Source organism: Palaemon carinicauda, chromosome 5 (assembly GCF_036898095.1).
Source record: "Palaemon carinicauda isolate YSFRI2023 chromosome 5, ASM3689809v2, whole genome shotgun sequence".
NCBI classification, from domain to species: Eukaryota; Metazoa; Arthropoda; class Malacostraca; order Decapoda; family Palaemonidae; genus Palaemon; species Palaemon carinicauda.
Window position 1 is genome coordinate 70232914 of NC_090729.1, and position 21650 is coordinate 70254563.

The 21650-nt window shown below is 40.1% G+C and overlaps 1 protein-coding gene across 4 annotated transcripts in view; it reads left to right on the forward strand.

Annotated features, from left to right (window-relative positions):
* Positions 1–11969, forward strand: part of LOC137641326 (next to BRCA1 gene 1 protein-like) — a 337633-nt gene extending 325664 nt beyond the window's left edge. For all 4 annotated transcript variants that reach the window (XM_068373763.1, XM_068373760.1, XM_068373761.1 and 1 more), the window contains one exon: positions 10220–11969. In XM_068373763.1, the coding sequence (XP_068229864.1) occupies positions 10220–10369 (150 nt within the window). In that variant the 3' untranslated portion in view covers positions 10370–11969. The remainder of the gene's footprint in view (positions 1–10219) is intronic.
* The last annotated feature ends 9681 nt before the right edge of the window (positions 11970–21650 follow it).

The window sequence follows — 21650 nt, forward strand, 5'->3', positions numbered from 1 at the left end:
GCCGTTGTCAGTGGGTCATCCTCCTCCCCCTCCCCGCTAGAATACTCTTCCTGTATGAAGTTCTGTCACATGGCCTCCAACTACTTCAGGTTATCCTCTTGGTGCTCCTCGATAAGCTCATGGATGTTAGCCTCATCAACTTCCAGATCCATGTTCTTCCCAAGTGTAACGATCTCGGGAACCTCAAATTGAGCAACAGGTTCAGGATTGTCAAAGTTTTCGGCTTCGTCTTTAGCTTGGCCTTCGTGGAAGCCCTCAAAATCTCGTGCGGAGACGGCATCAGGCCACAGCTTCTTCCATGCAGATTTTAAGGTGCGCCTCGAAACTTCCTGCCAAGCTTGATCGATGATTTTGAGGCATATCACAATTTAGAAATACTCCTTCCAATTCCAAAATAAAGTTTGAAATCACCTGCTGGTCCATGGGCTGGAGAAGAGGGGTGGTGTTAGGTGGAAGAAAGAGAACCTTGATGAAGGGATACTGTGCTATGATATCTTCCTCGAGGGCGGAAGGGTTAGCAGGGGCATTGTCCACCATCAGCAGGCATTTCAGAGGGAAGCGCTTCTCTTCCAAATACTTTTTCACAGTCGGACCGAAAGAAACATTTACCCACTTGGTGAAAAAGTGTCTTGTTACCCAGGCTTTTGAATTAGCCATCCACAACACCTGAAGATTCTCCTTAATGACTCTGTTGGCCTTGAAGACTAGAGGAGTATTGGAGTAATACACCAGCAAGGGTTTTACCTTACAGTCCCCACTGGCGTTTGCTCAGAGTGCAAGGGTAAGCCTGTCCTTCATAGGCTTAGGCCCGGGTAGACTTTTCTTCTGCCGTGATGTACGTTCGACGAGACATTTTATCCAAAAAAGTCCAGTTTCATTCCTGTTGAAGACTTGCTGGTGACTGAAGCCTTCCTGGGTTAACTTGTTGAACTTCTTAACAAACACTTCGGCTGCTTTGAGGTAAACCAGAGACAGAATCCGTAGACTCAGAAGAGGACAATAAAAATCCGGAAAAATCAGACAATGACTCAGGGCAAAGTTGTGTTTTGGGCGACCCCAACAGTGTTGTAACATTCAGGTTAGATACACCTGACTGTGCCACTTCAGCCTCGAGCTCTGACCGGTGTTTTAATCTACCATCAGAATGTCGGAAAGGGTTAGAATTCTGAGGTGATTCGGGAATGGAGGATGGTTCCCTATCTATAATATTTGTCTGGTCAGTGAGACGAGGTCTCCACTCCAGGACTTGAGGCTGAACTAAAGGTAGGTCAAGAACAGGCCCTTTTGACCTAGTCCATGGGGGACTAAATCCACTAGAGGTGGGATCTTCGGGCGACAGTCAGTCATCACAATCGGGTGGCAAAAAGCCAAGAAAGTCATAATCAGGATGAATAGACACTGCCAATTCAGAAACAGGGCTTTCTAAAGTAGCAGGTCTTGACCAATCTGGACTGGAACTCTTGGAACCAACAGAAAGCAGTTCCAATAACGGAATACTAGAAACTTCCCAGAATTCCCAACTCCCTGGAGGATGAACAACACCTTCCTTTCGGAAAGAAGAAGCTAAGAACTGGGGCGTTGGAAATTCAGGCACAGGAGATTGAACCACCGATTCAGGAGACAAAATTGGGGTTTCACACATTTCAGTGGGGCTGTTATCCCACAGTTGGAGGACCAAACAATCTCGAAACGATTCAGGCTTTAATACAGTAGTCTTATCACAATTTTCTGGAGAATATAACCAAGCATCCAGTGCTTTTTTCCTCTCATAAGTCCTAGCTGGCTTAAGAATGGGCTTAGGCTGAGTAATAGCTCTAGTAGGATGGGGACTTTTTCTCTGTCGTCGGGACTTGCTACAATCCCGGGACAAAAGGTAGGATGCAACTACTGCAGCCACCCCATAGGAGTCCCCATCAATACTAGAACCAGAACTCTCAGAGACTTCAGAGGAAGTTGGACTATCCTCCACGAGTTTTGAACTATTCCGAGTCTCTGTTACAGGATCAGGACCCTTCGGATACCTGAGAAAGTGCTTCCTAAGATAAACTGGAGGTTCAAAACGAGGCCTTTAACTGAATATGGTGAGCTCTAACCAGTTCACCATCAGGCAGTCTCTGCAGCTCATAGGTGACCTTATTCTCGTGTACCTTAGTAACACGGAATACCCCCTCAAACCTAGGGATGAGCTTGTTCGTCAGAAGGTGTCCCAACAGGTGCACCTTCTTAAGCACTAGAGAACCCTCTTTAAACGGTTTTTGCCAAAGATGTCCTTCAGCCCATGGGTCTCTCATTTCTGCTGTCAGCAACGGGATACTATCAACATTGTGAGCACCCTTCAGTATGTTCTCAGCTGAAGTACAGCCAATCTCAGTGTGGTGGGAATGGTTGTAGCTGAGAACTGCTCGGGATAAGTACTGGTCCCATTTCCGAGATTCCCCAGAAATCACCCTCAGTAATTCACCAATGGTACGATTCACCCGCTCCACCGCACCATTACTAGAGGGTTTATTCGGAGTTGTTTTCACATGTACAACATTGTACCGCTCCAACAACTCTGTATTTTCCTGGGAAATAAACTCAGGGCCCTAATAAGTCAATATCCGGACTGGAACACGAAGAATAACAGGAAAAACTCGGTCTTCAAGCACCTGGCATATCGTACTGCTCTTCTTATTCCTTATAGGTACTGTCGTCACCCACTTGGAATAATGGTTGACTACCATCAGACACCCAATAAAACCAGTACTGGTTATTGGGAGACTCACAAGGTCCATAGCAACCAATTCAAAAGGAGAATAGGTCACTATTTTCAAGGTCGTCAGGGCAACCACCTCCCTCGAAACCTTACAAGTCTGACATTCCCAACACGTCCTGCACATATTTCTGATTACATTAATCAAAGATTTGTGCCAGACGAGTCGACGGAACATTGCAATAATTTTTCCGATCCCCCAATGAGCATTCCGGAGGTGTGTCTTGTCAACTAGGTCAATCAGGACATTGTAGGTGACTACTGAGCCGTCTGGGTTCCGCTTCACTAGCAAACCCTGGTGTACTTCCAGGTCAGACCAACATCTCCTATAGGGTAGATAGGAGCGTGAAACTCGAGATGCAGGGACACCAGAGTAGATCATCTTAATGACAGATTGAATCTGTCGATGACCTCCCTGGATCTGGGACACCTGACTAAAAAATAGTAGAGCATTTCTGGAGAACACTCCCCGACCAGATTCAGGGTCAGTCACCTTCATAACGGTGGTCTCGGTATGCAGGGAGGAGACCTAGAGTACCTTGGGAGACAACTGAAGATCAGTAGTGTGGTCATACACCAACTGATCTCAGGGTGAATCCAGTGTCAGGTAGGCTGCATCCATTATATTCCTACCAAGAACAAAACAAAAGTTAATGTCTTTGGCAGCTACCACCACATAGTTGAACAGCGGTAGCCCCCACCCGGAAGGACACTTCACCTCTTAACTGGACGTAGCCTAGAATGCTGGTGCAGGAACCAGTCAACCCCTCTGTTCTCCTGACAGTACCTGGTACTCTGTGCCAAGTTGGCTCAGTACACACTCATTCACAAGACAAACCTGTGCTCCTGTATCAACAAGAGCACAAAATAAGGTCTCCTGCATCATTACTATACCTACTGCCGAGTGTTAAGTCGCATGGGTACAACTGGACTGATGTGGTGCCTTTTCTGTCACGTACTGGATTACAGGATAATCCTCCGGTGCTTCCTGATCATCAGTGACCAAACCCTCAGCGTCAGGCACATGAGATTTTACCTCTGCCTTATGGCCCAGAATCACGTCAGTTGGAGGGACGTAATTGTGGAGCTCAATCAGAGAGTTAAAATGCACTCCAGACAGACACTGAAGATGCACACACTGAAGCTCAGTCACGGATGGATCACGATAGACTACGGGACAAGTGGGGCCCCAATGGACCCAGATTTCCAGGTATAATAGCTTAGATGCTGCCAAGAGCAACTCCAGAGCTGGGACTGTACCTGGAAAATGCATTGCCTTGATCCTGTTCCTGCTAGTCTTGTCCAGTTTGAAGCCTAGTCGACCGGCGTCTTTCAGAAACTGCTGAACTAAGGCATATTTGAGCTTGGCTCCCTTCAGCTGAGAGTCGGGTGCGACACCTGACCCTTCCGTCCAGCAGTTCACGACTAGCTCCAAGGATTCTATGAGAGAATCTGGACCACCACGAACCTCCTTATACAAGGCCAGTCCACTAGGCAACATGGGAGTGCTGGGTTCGTTATCAAACAGACAGTCAGTTAATGCGGGCCAGCGGGATAACCAGTCAGCTGCGACATTCTGATCACCTGGACAGTAATTAACAATAAAGTTAAATTCGGACAGGTCCTCTAGTGTCCGTGCTAGACGACTGTCCACCATCTTCATGTCATGAAGATACATCAGGGGACGATGATCAGAATGGATCACGAAGAACTGATCATAGAGGAGGGCCTGAAGGTTTTCCCTCCCCATCACAGAGCAGCCAACTCACGCTCAATGGTAGAGTAACGGGTCTCGCAGTCAAGGAAAGTCATGTAGTCGTACGCTATCACCCGACGCTCCCCTGGATGCTCCAAGGACTCCTGGCACAGACAAGCACCAGCACCCTCACCCAAATCATCTACAAACAACTCCGTGGGTTTAGCATCAGCGGAGTAGTCAGGGTACGACAACATAATGTCCTCCTTGATCAGTTCCTTCAAGCGCTCAAAGGCACTGTCCATTTCAGCAGTCCACTTCAGTATCCTAGTACCATGGGATTTTCGTACTCCAGTCTTCGCAGATAATGGTTTGGCTATCTGTGAGCACATGGGGATAAACTTCCGTTGGAAGTTTACCAGTCCCAGGAATCCCCGTAGCTCATGCACAGTGGTCGGTTTAGGGAAGTCCTCCACTTTCTGGATGTATTCTGGTAGCCTACGCATACCAGAACGTCCAACCAGATGACCAAGATATTGGACCTCAGCTTGAACCCAAGAATACTTCCCCAGTTTTATATTGAGACCGTGCTTGTGGAGAGTAGCCAAAACTCGTTCTACCAGTTTCAGGTGTTCCTCGAAAGAAGACCCAAGTATCAAGATGTCATCAATGTAGACAACCACCTTGACTTTTGGGAACTCTTGGAGAATACTCTGCATTTCTGTCTGGAACACTGCAGGTGCATTTTTCAGTCCAAACAATAAGCGTCTGAACTGCCAGTGTCCAAAGGCGGTAGAGAAAGTCATGTATTCCTTACTGTCCTCTGCCAACGGTAACTGGTAGTATCCACGAACCAGGTCAAGGGTTGTAAAGTTTTTGACTCCTTGAAGTCCAAATACGGAATCGGCCATGTTAGGCATCAGGAACTTATCGGAGACAGTCACCTTATTCAGTCTACAGTAGTCCACACAACCATATACAGTGGTACCTCTACATACGAATTTAATTCGTTCCACAACCAACTTCGGATGTAGAAAATGTTCGGATGTAGAAACGAATTTTCCCATAAGAATACATGGTAATTCATTTAATTCATTCCTCAGCCTGAAAACCCATAATAAATCCTTAATAAATGGCTACACATAATTACACATAACAATAACATAACTGCATAATATGAAAGAAGCATGTAGAAAAGATAATTATAAAGAAATAATAAATAAAAAATGTGTTTTATTGCCACTTTACCTTAGAGACAGGCCAACGCAGGTGTAGGATTTGCTACGCCAGGAGGAGATGGACGATCGGCGAGAAGGTAGACATGGTGTTAACATGTTCTTTAAATAAATACCCTCTCTCTCTCTCTCTCTCTCTCTCTCTCTCTCTCTCTCCTCTCTCTCTCTCCTCTCTCCTCTCTCTCTCTCTCTTTTTTGTTCTTATGATTTTTAACAGCGTTAACGAGTTGAAAGACAGTTAAATGTAACTAAAAAAACAATATCAGCGAATCTGAATTCCTTTATTAACTAAAACAAATATTGATACAAACACACTCGTGTGCGTATGCGCAAACACACACACACGCACGAGGAGACACGATCGGCGAGGAGGTAGAGATGGTGACTGGGATGACATATCGTAACTTACACTACGGAAATTTTAATTCTAACTTAGCTTATTTTATTTTTTTTTTTATTTTTATATTTCATATTTTTTACATTTTTTTTTCTTTTGATTTTTTATTTTCATCACTTTCAATGACGAGTTACGGTATGTTATCGCAGTCACCATCTCTACCTCCTCCCCGACTGTCTCTCTTACTGCGTAGCAATTCTTGCACCTGTGTGTGTGTTTGTGCATATGCACACGAGTGTGTTTGTATCAATATTTGTTTTAGTTAATAAAGGAATTCAGATTAGCTGTTATTACTTTCTTAGTTTCATTTAATTGTTTTTCAACTCGTTGACGCTGTTAAAAATCATATGTACTCTTAAACACATTTTTGTTTAATCTCTCTCTCTCTCTCTCTCTCTCGGAAAAAAAAATAATAGACGTAGACGTATTTTAACACTATAACAGCGAAGAAGAACGAGAGAGAGAGGTTTTATTTAAAGAACATGTTAATGCTATGTTTAGAAAGAAACAGAAAAAGAGAGAAGTCTTATTTAAAAGAGCTTGTTAATGCTATCTTGGTTTTCTTTGCTTCACTTTTTTTCTTTCTTTCTGTTCATCACGCTGGCCCTTCTCACAAATGATCGTTGCCAACAATCTCTTTTTCCTTTATCCCTATCAACAAAAGGCGTTCTATCTCTTCCAGGGTATTGCTACGATGTCTTGTAATAATGGTGATCTCCTTCGATGGTTATTTTCTTTAATGGCTGCCTTCAGCTTGATGATCCTCGAGATCATAGGCCTATTCCGGCCATATTGTTTAGCCATACAGTATCACTCACATGCACACTGCTCTCATATTTTTCTATAATTTCTTGCTTCAATTCTAATGAAAGAATTGCCTTCTTCCTTTACTGAAACTTAGCTTCTTAGGCACCATGATTATAGGTAAAATCAAAAAGGAAATGTGAGAAAAGGAAGAAAATAAGCACTGTTAATAACAGACCAAACAGAGGACAACCACACGATACACACAAGAACAGAGAACTGAGCACTCGACGCTCAATGGCGTAATGTTTACTTCGGTGTGTCGAAATAAAATTCGGGTGTAGAGTCAAAAAGTTGCTCAAATTTTACTTCGGATGTTGGAAAATTCGGATGTAGATACGTTCGGATGTAGAGGTTCCACTGTATAAATTTTATTTTTCAGAAGAATCTAATTCAACAATAAAAGACTAACAAATGTTCTACAGAAAGGTCTGCTTCCATATCTTCCTTTTGAAATATTTCAGCGTGCCCACAGCATTAGCCCAGTTTTCTCTAGTTACACTATTTAGAGCTTCTTCTAATAACGATTTTAAGTCTTTCATTTTGAAATTTTTTTTTTTTTATATACATACTGCTTAACTTGCCCCCAAATAACTCTATGGCATTGTACTGGCAATGATATGGAGGCAATCTTACCACTTTATGGCCTTTTTCTAGGGCCATATTATCTATTATGTAGTTTTTTTTCTTGCATGCAGTCAAAGACTTGACCATCGTTATTAATTCATTTTTAGTCAAGTAATCTTTTGGGTCATTTAATTTTTTAACAAGCCATTCTTTAATCAATGCTCTCCTATCTGACATTGTTGGGGGCTTATCAGTTGTCACCAATGATAGGAAGCATTATCCATGACAATTACTGATGACGGAGGAATGTTTGGTGGTAATTTTTATTTGAACCAGTCTTGAAATACGTCATGGTTCCTTTGCTTGTGATAATCCCCGTCATTTTTTGCTTGAAAAATTAAAGCAGCATTTGGTATAAATCCATCTTTGGTGCCAGCATGAACAATTATAAGTCTGTTGACTTTGTCAGTTGGAGGATTAACACCTCTTGCCTTTTTCCTGCTTTTCTCTGTCACAACTCAGGTTCAATAATTGGCAGGTGTGAAAATAAAATAAGACTATTCTGCTTAATTTCGCTATTCTCGTATAGCCTTTATTAACACTTCAGTATAAAGTCACAAACCGCAGCATACACTGCCCAAAAACGCTCTATTGAGCAAAACTTCTTAAGTAATATAATAGTTCACAGTATAATAATAATAATCCTCTTGCACTTCCAGTCTTAAACTGGTAGAGAGAGAAATTCCGTTATAACACGTGCGTTAGAAGCACCACCGGTTGTGTCTTCCCCCCGAAACAAAGGTTTAGATGTCGCCTCGGCTCGTTGCCAAGGACTCCGCAAAAGCACCAATTCTATAACAATAAATATGTATCCATGAATAGCGGGGCGACATCTGTTGTGAAAGACTTTATGTACATATTACAAATTAAAATAAAGAAACTAGCGTTAACTAGTAACAATAGAACAAGCACACAAGTTTTACACTCATTATTTTCAGTAAATAACAGTTCAACTGCTTTAACATGAAAAACGATAGAATAAGACCGTGCATAAACAGTAATTATAACAAACAAAATAAAATGCTTATGATGATATACAAAAATCATTATACATCAATATAATACAGGGCTGATATATAAATATATACGCAGAAATAAACTGTAGAATAAGACCGTATATAAACAGTAATTATAACAATAAACAAAAATAAAATGCTTATGATGATATACAAAAATCCTTATACATCAATATAATACAGGCCTGATATATAAATATATACGCTGATATATTGATTTGTGACATTCTCCAACCAACATTTTCCCACACAATAATTTTGATTTACCCAGGTTTCATCTAAATAAACAAAAGTGTGATCTCCACTTTCTTTCACTTTCTTAATTTTTCTAAAAAAAAACCCGTTCTTGTACTTGACACCTCACTTCTTTCTAAAAGAAATTTCTCCATTAACTTTAGCATGAATGAAACCTATATCATGTAGCACTTTCCTTAGGGATTCTTTGCATCCATTGAATGGAATATTTACTTTAACTTCCCCCAGTATTTTTTCAAGGGTGGGGATTTCATTTCGTGCATAAAAACTTGACACTGTTCTTCTTAAAACACATTTATCAAAGTCGTCTAGAGCAGTCACAGGTCAAGGATGAAGCTTTATTCTTTCTTGAAATTTCAGTTTTCCAAATTCTTCTTGCGTGACTCGTCCCGCCTTGATGATTCGACGTACTGTTCTTTCAGGAACGTTTGTGGCTTCAGAATTACGGATACATGCTTTGGTGACATCAGTAAAAGGGCCGCGGTTCATCTTCTCTTTTGTGAAATACTTGTACACACTGTGTACTATTTCCCTGGCATTGGGACGGAGAATACGGTTGGGAGATGTTTCCATGGTTTATGTTTGCTAGATAATACAGTCACTGTCTCAAACACTACATTTTATACCATTCAAGGGATTAAATATGACTCACTGATATTTGCTACATAAATTTACCCTTGAGATCTCCAAGGACAGGTCAATCGGATTTCAAACTTACCTTCTGTCCGAGTCATATTAAGACGGTAGGATAAAACTGGCAAATATCCTGGGATTATGATTTTGGGGGAAATGTACTTGGTTGTAATTATCCTTATAGAAATGAATACCATACACTGTTAAAAATATGCTGAAAAACCAGGCATTTACCGTCTAATAAACGGAAATATTGACGTTAAATGGTGATATTATGATCATCAACCTGTAATAAGATAACAGGGTAGGGTAAAAATTACACTCCAGTATTTTACTGAATTACGGCTAAGAACAGTATATTTTTACGGATAATGTCCGATTGAAATTACGCTTATTTAACAGTGTACCCAATGAAATATACAGTATACTGTATGCTCGACAAGAATAACAGGAGAGAGAGAGAGAGAGAGCGCGCGCGTGCGCAGATTTAATCTTGTCTTAATCCAGTGAGATTAGTGAAAAAGATGAGGATGCGCCCTGGGCATACCCTGGGGAATGGCATCTGTTATTAACGGATAGCATTAGTCTCACTCAGTTTGGATGGCTCGTCTCTAACAGCAGTGTTCATTTTTCCTTATAGTGGTCGAATTATTTTGACATGGGTACGCTGTACAGGGGAACAGAAATCGTCTCAGCTGCCACGACAGAATGGTTTTACTATAATAAAATATTAAATTTGTTTTCTTTAACATTTTCATAGTTTTATTTGTAATTTTAACAAACTATAAATTCTCTCCCTGTCAGAAAGAAGCCTCCCCACCACTTGCGCCTCCACTGCAGCAACTAGAAGATATGGGGTTTCACAATAGAGAAGTGAATGAAAGACTCCTCACCAAATACAATGGTGACGTATCTTGTGCTGTAGCAGAACTTATCATTCTCAATTGTCATTAGCTTACTTTTAAACTCCCTGGACATATACTGCTTTGATATGCAGATAATGGGGCTACTATGATTAAAGGATTTAGGTCATTTATATTCAGGAATAAACAGATTTCTTAATGTAGTTGAAATATTTCTAAAGGAGTACTTTAGAATCATTATAGTCCTCATGTTTTAATGCATGTTTCCATATGGGACCATGATTTTATTTGTTTTGTTGAAATAGCTTTTGAATTTTAGTAGTCTACAGTTCATTCTTATATTCACTACTCTTTTCTGTGTAGATATATGCTAGCAAAAGATTACCAGCTAATGCAGAGCACATGAGTCCACTTGAAGTTTTATTTTATGATTTTCAATACCGGTAAAGTATTGATGTACTGTAGTGGGGTTATCTACTAATCTATTTGTATGAAATATTTATTTGTATTAAATATCAAGAGGACTTTATCCAGAGTTATTGCAATATTGTTTTGAATTAACATACTCCATGTTAAGATGTATGGTGCCTTTTGTATGCATTGAAATTGTATTGTGAATACATAGCCCTTATAAGTACTATATTTAATTGTATGTTTGAGCATTTCTAAGTAATACTGTAAGTTGATAATTGGATTTTTGCCATGGACATTTGTACTGATTTTTGAAATTTTTTATGATTAGCAAAACATGTTATTATGTTTTAGAAATAACATTTTGTAAATTTAATTGTATAACACAGTATTGAGTATGGTCATTGTTAATTGCCCAATAATTTGCATTTCTCATTATACATCTGTACTTTCTTTTAGATGGCATTGAACGGGCATAATTCCATAGGTACTAACTAGACCCTTTCGTCCTTTTTTATTATTCGCATAGGTAATAATAGATAATAAATACCTATCAAACAAGAATAGGTATTATTGTTCAATACCTATTACATCATTGATTTTTCCTAAATTTTTCTGCTAAAACAAATGAAATAGTCTGCTCGTGTATTGTTTCAAAACATACCATTTTTGTAGACACATTTTATTTCTAAATACTGTAGTTTTGCTTTGCATTAGCTTTTTATCCCACTTATTGCTAGCTTTGCTAACAGATCAATGAAATTATATAAGATGCAACTGAAGACATGGGGGGAAAAGTGTTTCCTCATCTATGTTTCATTTATAAGCTTTATGATATTTTTTTACATTTTTATTAGAATCTTGCTGGTGAATGGTAGTAAAAGGGCCTTACTATTTTGGTCATTGTCTTTGTAGTTTTTGGTGACAGTGTCGTTATGATTTGTAGTCGTGCTGATCTCCATATCTAGGTTAGTCTTGTATTTATCAGTAATACTAATATTTTCAGTCTTTTTGCTGTATACTATGTTGCCAGTAAATAATTGATACCATAAAGAATATTAACATTCATATATATAAGCCAATGCTTTTAAGAAGTTATATGAGGCTCAAATAATATGTGCACATATTCAAGGATCTTGTTGGTAATATAAGTAATACTGTTCTCAGATTTATATAATGAACCTTTGGAAGTTCTGTTTAAATGTACAGTTAACTATTTTTATAGGGTTCAAAGTTATTCTTTGCTGTCGTTGCACTAATAAAGTATTGGACGGCTACTATGATTCCTGTCTTAGTTTACCCATATTATAATGTGACTTTGGTGTCATGATTTAACAACTCTTAGTTAACATGCTCTATACCACCTTAACTTCATTTAAGGTGTTGGTGTTAGTAGTTGTATCATTAAAGTTATAAGAATTTCCTTGTTCAGACAGATCTTCTGTTGTTATGGAAATTAAGGTTCTTGCTGGAATTCTAGTATAATCAGCAGCTCAGTTTGATGGGTAAGAATAGTTGAAAACGTGCATTTGTATAGTTTCATGACCCAAAGCTTTTTATTTGCCTATCAGTTCTAGAAGAATGTTGAGAGTAGAAATGTTAAAAATGTTGCTTAAACACTATTGTTAAAAGTTAAACACTTCTCAAAAGTAAGTGTATTGGTGAAAAATATTTAGCTGCTTAGTTGATGTGAAGAACATGGTATTAGTGAACACAGCTTGAGACCTTGACTGGAATTCCAATATTTTATGCTAGGTTGAAGAACCTTTTTTTAGTTGAAGTTAGTGTTTTGCTGAGCATTTCACAGAAACAGATAATGTTATTTGTTTAAATATTCTGAATAATATTTTAGGGTGATATCTTGCTAGTGCTATAGTAGAATAGTAATGTGTGATAGCTATTATATTAATACCAAATATACATATATATTTAAATTGTATGTATGCTATATTATTAAAGTATGAAGATAACTATCTATGGTTTTATTCCTATCCACAGAATAAATAAAAGAAAAGGTTTTGAATAATGAATTATTTGAGGATTTCATCATCGGCATGTACTCGTATCCGAATATCTTAATTTTTAGTCCCAATGTGAGGTTGAATAGAGGAGAGGGTCAATAGTAGGTTAATTATTGTTAGGGTTGTGAGGTTTCTCATGGCTCTTAAGACCAATTCATGCCCTGAATAATTGAGGCATTGAATCGTGGGAGGAGGTTGTGGTTGATTTCCTCTTTCTGCCCATTGCTGTCATTTAGCTTACAGGTTGTCACGTCTATTCTCATAATCAAAGAGGTGAGGATTTATAGAGATGGAAAATGGGTTTTTTTGGTAGCCTATTGGAAGCATCTCTGCCTGACAATTTGTTTGTTCAGGAGTATGAGACCTGCTCCAGCTCCATTGTTTCTAGTAGTAGATGCAACCTCATCATCCTCGTGGACTGGGGATGTGGTAGCCTGTCCACATTGCCTGGCCCTCCCTGTTCCTTGCTTGATGGAGAGGGTGCTTTGGCACTCATCATACATACAAACTATACTGTATTCTGTATATGGTGTCTTGGGAGGTTGTTCTGTCCCTTTCCTCTGCCATTCTTGAGTAATAATTGTTGTTACATTAGATGCTGTACATGTCTAAAAATCTACAGAATAGAAAAAATCAATATGAAATGAAAGATATTGACTTACTAAACGGAATAGTGGGAATTGCAACATCCAAATTGGTAAGTTAGGCAAACTTAAGGATGGTGAAAGAATTGAAAAGTTTTAATACCACCATAAATATAGTTATTTCGCTGTGGTATACATACTCGGAACTACTTTTAGGAGATCTGGGATGTCAGGTCCATGCTGACCAAAATTTCCATTAGGCCTCCCCAGTTATCCCCCATACCATATAACTGGCAGTACCCACAGACCTTACCGGGTATGAGATTACTCAGCCAGTCCTGGTCAAGGCCAGGCATAATCACCAGTAGGAATCTGGTCAACCTGGGGAAAGGTCATGTGTCTTATGAAACCGTATTTGACCAGTGTTTCCTTTGTGTTGCATCCTGAGTGCGATGTGTGGCCTGGCTGGCAATGGACTCCAGTGGCTACGAAGAAGAAAAGACAGTCCAAGATAGACCGTTCTCCTTCAAAGGGAAGTGGGGTTTCTGGTCAGCATCAAGGGCGTCCATCAGACCGCAGGAATATTAGTCAAAGTAGAAGGCACTTGAATTGGGGAAAAAATCCACGATACATTAATTCTCTGGTACACTTCCATCAGGCTTGAGCCCCAAAAACGGATTTTGAGCGAAGCGAAAAATCTATTTTTGGGTGAGATGGCCATGTCGTCCTGATGGACCCGCCCGACTGTTCCAGTTCAGCCTGCCAGGCCCCTCCCTGTTATACTGTATTGCGGAAGCTGGTAGAAAGCTGGACTTCGGAATGAGGACGGACGTGACGTCACACAGTATGGCGGACAGCTATGGCCGCTGTTTGTTTACGTTGCGAGTACTGTAACAGTAACGAAGGAGGGTAACTTTGGAGCGGCTCCTCAGTTATCTCGCCACCTTTCCCCCTCGAAGCGTAAACGCTTTGTGGGGTGCAGATTGCCATGTGGCGTGTTAATGCATGCGTCCCCTGTTGATATACGATATCCTAGAGGGAAACCTTTAGGGTACTCGCACCAGAAGTTAGAATTCTGTGAAACCTTTAGTTTAATTCTCTGGGAATATCTACTGTAGTCAAATATACCCTAAGGAAGCTACTAAAGGAACCTTCCATCAGGACGATATGGCTTGAGCCCAAATATATATATATATATATATATATATATATATATATATATATATATATATATATATATATATATATATATATATACATATATATATACAGTAGGGTCCCGAATTAAGCGTGTTCGAATTACACGATTCCCCTTTTCCGCGATCGCTATTTTTCAAAAATAAATTTTCTGTATCCACGAGGCTGTTCAAAGTTCGCGAGTCAAGCACTACAAAATGTATCAAATCTATAGTCTTTTTAAGTATATTGGTAGCCCTAAATACGGTGATTTATAATAAATGTTACAAAACAATATTAACATTACATTTCATTAACATAATTTCATAATGAATAACCTATTTAAGGATAAAATTCCACATCAACAATGAAATCAACTGTTAACTGTGCGAGTCCAGCTGACAAAATGTAAACAGAAATGTGGTTACGTTCTCGGCAATCTTTATCTTTCTCCAACCTTACGATAATTGTAATGGTAGTGTTAATGATGGTATATTAAAGCATTATTTTTGTTTAGTACAGTATATTTAAAAGCCTTATTTTTCCCTCTGGGCGTTCAAGGTTTTCACGAGTAGACTGGGTTCGTTTATCGGCAGTGAATAGCCTAAACTTCGGTAACGAGTCGTCAATATTTTGTCATATTTTAAACAGTATACATTTGATTTGCAAACATTGGTTTTGTAGAGTAGACGGTAAAATAAAATCTAGAGAGAGAGAGAGAGAGAGAGAGAGAGAGATTTGATGGCAGAAATCTCTCTCTCTCTCTCTCTCTCTCTCTCTCTCTCTCTCTCTCTCTCTCTCTAGATTTTATTTTACCGTCTACTCTACAAAACCAATGTTTGCAAATCAAATGAATACTGTTTAAAATAAGACAAAATATTGACGACTCGTTACCGAAGTTTAGGCTATTCACTGCCGATAAACGATAACAAACCCTTTAATGCAAACTAACTGTATCCTTTGATATTCTTCTATATTTATCACGAATTCCTTCTATACCTCCTCAGACACTCTTATTTCAAATATCTAAATTATTCTTATCACAACTAACACCATCTAGTCATTTTCATTCCATTATATCTATTATTCCTCTGGATCTTATTCCCTTTCCTTATTCTGTTTATTCGATGGGATTCGTTTTTCCCTTTACCGTCTTTCAGAATCTATTTTTAGCCACTGGCAACCAAATCCCCCCTTCCCCCGTCTCCTACCGTCTCCCCTGCGAGTCCACCCAGCCTATCTCATCACTCCCCCCACCTTCATCCTTCCCTGTTCTAGGTCTGTAACCTTCTGCGTCATATCATCTCTCTCTCTCTCTCTCTCTCTCTCTCTCTCTCTCTCTCTCTCTCTCTCTCTCTCTCTCTCTCTCTCTCTCTCGTTATACAATACAGTACTTACAAATAGATGAAGAAACCAAAATCGGTTTTCTTGAAGTGTCAATTAAATACAAAACGAAAAAATTATACCGTGTATACATCCATTTCAATCATAGCTTAAAATACGGTAACCGATTTCGTCCGCAAACTATTTTTTAGGAAACACCATTCTATTCCAGAAAATTTTTACTCTTTAAATGTCAATTGCGCTATAATAAAACATGTACTTATGTTGTTAAATTTCGGGTGTGTTTTAAAAATCGAGTATTGCTAACTTATTTTTGTTTTACTTTTGGCTGTGATCACATCAGCTGATGTCTAGCTTCCGCGCGAATACAATAACAAATAATTGTTTACACCATTTCTTAATTTATTCAAACCATCTATACAGTTAATATTACATAAACACCAATGTGTTATAACCTATCATATTTATTGTTTAGTACTTTAAAACCATCCCTCTCTCTCTCTCTCTCTCTCTCTCTCTCTCTCTCTCTCTCTCTCTCTCTCTCTCTCTCATCGAACGTTATAGCGGTAACCTAATTGTTCGGTGACTTTAAAAATAGGCCTAGTACTTTCTTTTTTTACCTTTTTTTGCATATGGATCCATAATTGAGGTGGGTACAAGTTGACTTATAACTGAAGTTAGGAAAAGTATTTTGGATATGGAAAGGACAATTATCTTTCGTAACAGTTTAGAATTATCGTAAGTTATCACTCTGTCATTAGCGGCAGTTTGCTATTGTGGATTAAACGCATAAGGAAAAAAAATTTCCAGCTTTGCTACGAATTTAGGAATTTATATGGATACGGTAAGTAAAATATTTGTAATAACATAATGTTTACTAAATGTTTGTAATATCATTAGTTATGACTTAGATCATGTGTGTTTAATACATTCGTTTGTTTATTATGATCGAAGATGGAGCGTAAACAAATGGAAGGTTTCCGTTTCAGGCGGCATCATAAAGAAAAAAATTTCATAAATGGCATTCATTTCATTTATTTGAAAGTTCTAATAAAAAATAATTAGAACATTGGTAATAACAAATTCAACATATAATCTATACTTGGTAAAATTGCTGTCAATTCAAAAACACAGATGTATAAATGCGTCTGTTTCTTCGTTGTGATCAGAGATAAACGTAAACAAAACATTGGTTGTCGTTTTCTATTGTGCTTTTTAGCGTGTTTAGGAAACGCATGATATAAAATCGCCTTTATTTTGATAATTCTGGATTTTCAATCGTACAACAAGCTAGTCTATAGAGTGATGGTTTAGCTATTCACCAGTTGTATTATACAATAGATATGACAAACATTAAAATTTGTCTGTATTTTGGGTTGTTATAACGGGAAATATATGGTGTTTACACCTATCCTGGTTGTAATTTTAACCATTTTTCAAGTTATTAGAACTTTAAAGTATATTAAATGTTTTATTTATTTACAAAAACAATTTGATATTATAAAGAAATACAGTATAGTACAAAGAAAGTATTGGAAATGGGTAGTAAACACATTTGAATAGGCAAATTGCTGCTTGCCATGGCCACAATGGAATTATTTCTGTTAGTTGTGTTTCGAAATTCGCGATTTTCCATTTACACGAGGTCATTAATCGACCAAATTCTCGCATAATTCGGGACCCTACTGTACATATGTATAATATATATATATATATATATATATATATATATATATATATATATATATATATATATATATATATATATATATATATATATATATATATATATATATATATATATATATTTCTGGGCTCAACCTGTGCCGGCCAGTGAAATGCTCCTATAGCACCATTTCTAAGGAATATAACTGCTTAAATATTACCAGAGAAAAAATGTATAGGAATGCTAGGTTGAACTAGCTCGCTCACCTATTGGTGTCTGTATAATCTAGGGCATAACAGACCAGAGGTCTCGTACCATTTAGATATCTCCTCTTCAAAATCCCTCAATAGTGAGGTGCGGTTCAACCTCCCCTGCCGCGCAGACTAGTACTACTAACTCTACCCACGCTTGCCCAGCACTCCTTTTTAGCACCAGTTACGAATAAGTCGGTTGTATTTTTCTCGGTGTATTTTTGGATTACTTACCTTTTCTACGCATCGATGGCGGAATCTCAAGTTACTCCATCGAAGTTAAGTACTTTATCCATGAGTTTAAAGCGTGAATGGGCAGTGTAGCCTTTGTTTTATTAATTCAGAAGTGTTTTATTGTGAATGGCGTTCCCGTTCTAACCGTTCATGGTTCCACGGTCCTGCCCTTTCTCGCTAGTTCGTTCGTTATTACTTTCATCATTGCTATTCGTTCGAACTTTTTACTAGATTTTTCCTTTACACCGATTATATGCTTTCAACTTAGCGTATCATTATTATTTTACTATGGTATCAGTGTTACGTATCATTAAGGCTTTCTGTTATGTTGGCATGCCTGCCTTCGTGCATGTTAGTGGATAGCGTTCCCGCGGGGAACTGTTTTGCTGTTTTTTTCTAGGAGCATTTCACTTTGATGTTATAAAGACTATCGGTTTTATTTACGCTCCACATAGTTTTACGTTTTGGTTCGAGGGGGACTCTCGCGTAGCTCTTTATTTGTGTTACTGTTCGGTATCTACCCGCTTCAGTAGTAAGGTTGGTACCCTTGTTTTCCATCTTCCAAGATGGCGTCAAGCTTCCTCCCTTGCCACTCGCTCGAGTCCCTCTCTTGCCATATTAACTTTGCATGCCTAGCCTTTTTTACGTGATTACGCTTTTATCCATTATTTACTTTTAAGTATTTATAACAGTTCATATTGTTTTTATTGTCACACTCCGTTATTATTATATTTTTGGGATTTTCATGTTGTGTTGAGGGGATCTCCAGTTGGTAGCCCTGCCTACCACCACCTGTCCACGTGATTCCCCTGTACCCCCCCCCCCCCCGACCCCTCCCAGAGCACGTCTCTCCTCTTACTCGATGGTTGTTGGCTATGACATACGGGCCAAGTATGCTTGTTCCTCAGTCTTCCCTCAACATTCCGACATATTGAGGACCGAGATTATCTCACGGGGTGCTACATAGTCTCATTCATCCCGGGCGGTTCTCGTCTCCCCCTTCCCGTCGTCTCGATTGGCCATCAGTCGGGGGAGGGGGAGGGCCGGGACCGCCGGGGACTATTATCACGTGACCTATCCCTGTGATTGGGCAGTATATCTATGCCTTCTTGGTATGGCTTTTGCTTTTAGCTTAATGGAATTAGGAATGAGACCGTATCTATATGTTAGGAGTGTCCCCATCATACGGTACCTCCTGCCATTATCGCCCGTAGTAGGATATATTAACCTACAATCATAGCATTCTACACGAATCATTACCTTCGTCCCGGTACGTCCGGTAGGCTCGTTGGTTGATCCCTTGGCTCCTCCAGCATTCTCCCACCGTACCCTCCCGTCATCAGACATTGGGACCTCCGGGCTTACAATACTGCCGGATCTGATGACACTGACACAGTTTATGATTCCTACTATCCCTACGGGAACCCTATACTCTCACGGACGTTAATGTTTAAGATCATAATCGGAGTTTTTTATTATATGTATTTTAAGGATGTAACTTTAAGTTTACTCTAGTTTACTTTAAGTTTACTTTTAAGTATTTCTGTTCCCGGTCCCCGGGACTATTATTTATTACTATTCATCCCTTATCTTTACATCCTTTTCTCATCCCCGGCTCTTCCGGGTTCCTCTTGGAATAGTCTCAGGTTCTCTGCATGTTTAGTCTAAGACTATGCATTTTACTTTAATTTCAATATCTAGAGATATTAAGTAGGTGTTCATAGACTATTCCTTTTTACAGGTGGTCCGCTGTCGGATGACAGCCTGCGCGGCCGTCCTTCAACAGCCCTGCGGACGTGAGGTCTGTAGATCTCACGCCGACTGTGGGATTCAAATGGATGACCTGATAGTTTGGCACCCCGACAACTGCCTTGTCTGTTACGACCTTGTCACCACCCACTCTTCGGAATCAGTGAGCCCTCTATAGGTCGTTTTTCTACTTGCATTCCTCTTGCTTTATATAATGAACCTTTGGTTTTCATTTCCCAGCTTCGTCTCCCGGGTTTGCTAACCTTATCCCCGTTCTTTCAGAGTTCCCAAGCAGCTAAGACCACAGCAAGAGCCACCTTGAAAGTTTGGGTAGGCGGCTCCGCCCGTAACGTTAAGGCCAAGAAGCCTTACATCCTTTCTGAAGATTACTGCAACCTGATCTATCCCAACGCAAAATCTTTGGCAGCAGTGCCTAAAGAAGTGGCGGCCCCTATTATTGCCGACATTGCAGCAACCCTGGACCTTCCTCTCGATCAGGATACTGACATCGGTGACGACCCCGACCCCATTGAGGACAATGTTGCGGCTCTGAATTTGGACCTAGAACCCATGGTTTTGGACGAACCGGAGACAGGTAAGGAGGTAGGTGAGGCAGGTGGGTCCGGCGCTAAGATCCCTCTTCTTAGCCCCTCTTTTTCTGTGGCATCTAATTTTTCTTCCTTTCTAGGTTTTGATGCGAACCGTGAATCTACCCCGAGATCACACCCGGTTCCTCCCAAGGTTAAGTCTCAGAAGAGACCCTTAGTTAGGACTCGAAAGAATCCCACACTACCCAAAACAACCAAGCCAAAGAAGGCTTCCCTCCCCGGAGCCCCAAGTGGCTTAGCTAGCACCTCCTCTACTTCTCAGGACCCGGGAGTGCAGCCTTCTTCCTCAGTTGCCCCGGCCAACCTCGACCCGGTGGGTCTCACCAATATGATGTCAAGGGTTGTCTCAGAGCAGATTAGCTCAATGCTTTCTGCCGTTACCAGGAGACTGGACACCTTAGAAGGGGGACTGCCTCAACAACAGCAGTTCCTCATCCCGGACGCCTCAAAACTCCCGCCTTTTACTAAAAATAACCCGTGGAAAATGGCGCTACACTGCCCTTTCACTGACGGGATGTTGACCATTGAAGGCTTTGGAACCCGGCCCATTGAAGACTTTGAATTCTTCCCTCCCGGCCTTCAATTCCCCTTCCCCGGCTTCGCCCGGCTAACGGAAGAAGCTCTTGTCCGGCTAGATAAGGTCCCTAAGGAGACCGTTATCTTCCCAAAAGAACAGGCTCAGTCTGTTTGGGTTAGAACCCTGAACGAGTGGGGTTGCACGAACACCATGCTGACTCCCCACAAGAGCACATACGCTGTTTCTTGTGGACGCGCAGACCCCTACTCCTTGCGTCACCAAGATGGTGGATTTAGCTCTTCAGGCAGTGGCCGAAGACAAACCTTTGCCCCAGCTTCGGGAGACAGACCCTACATCTCTTCTGCTCCCATCAGATAATGAATGTTGGCTTAACATTCAGTCAACATTTACCTCTGGTAAGCTATCCGCTGATTGTGCGTCGACGCAATTTAGTGAACGACTTCCAAGACTCCCCGAAACCTTAATTTGACTCGAGTTCGAGTCCCGGTCTAGGTTTAGCAGGAGCTTAAACGTCTCAACGATGGCGGAGATGTTTTCCCTCAACTTCTATGAGGAACACGCCTTTAAGGTCATGACAAAAGCCACCTTACAATCCTTGTTAGCGGATTGCTATGACAACTTGGTAGCCAGAAGCCGTTGCCGTAGGCATGTTTTATCAGAGGCTACTATCCGCCATGAGCCGAATAAGCTCATTAAAGCCTCCGCTTGGGGTCCGGACCTGTTCCCAGAGGACATGGTCAACTCAGTGTTAAGCGAAGCTGCCAGAGTGAACCAGAGCCTCAAGGTCCGT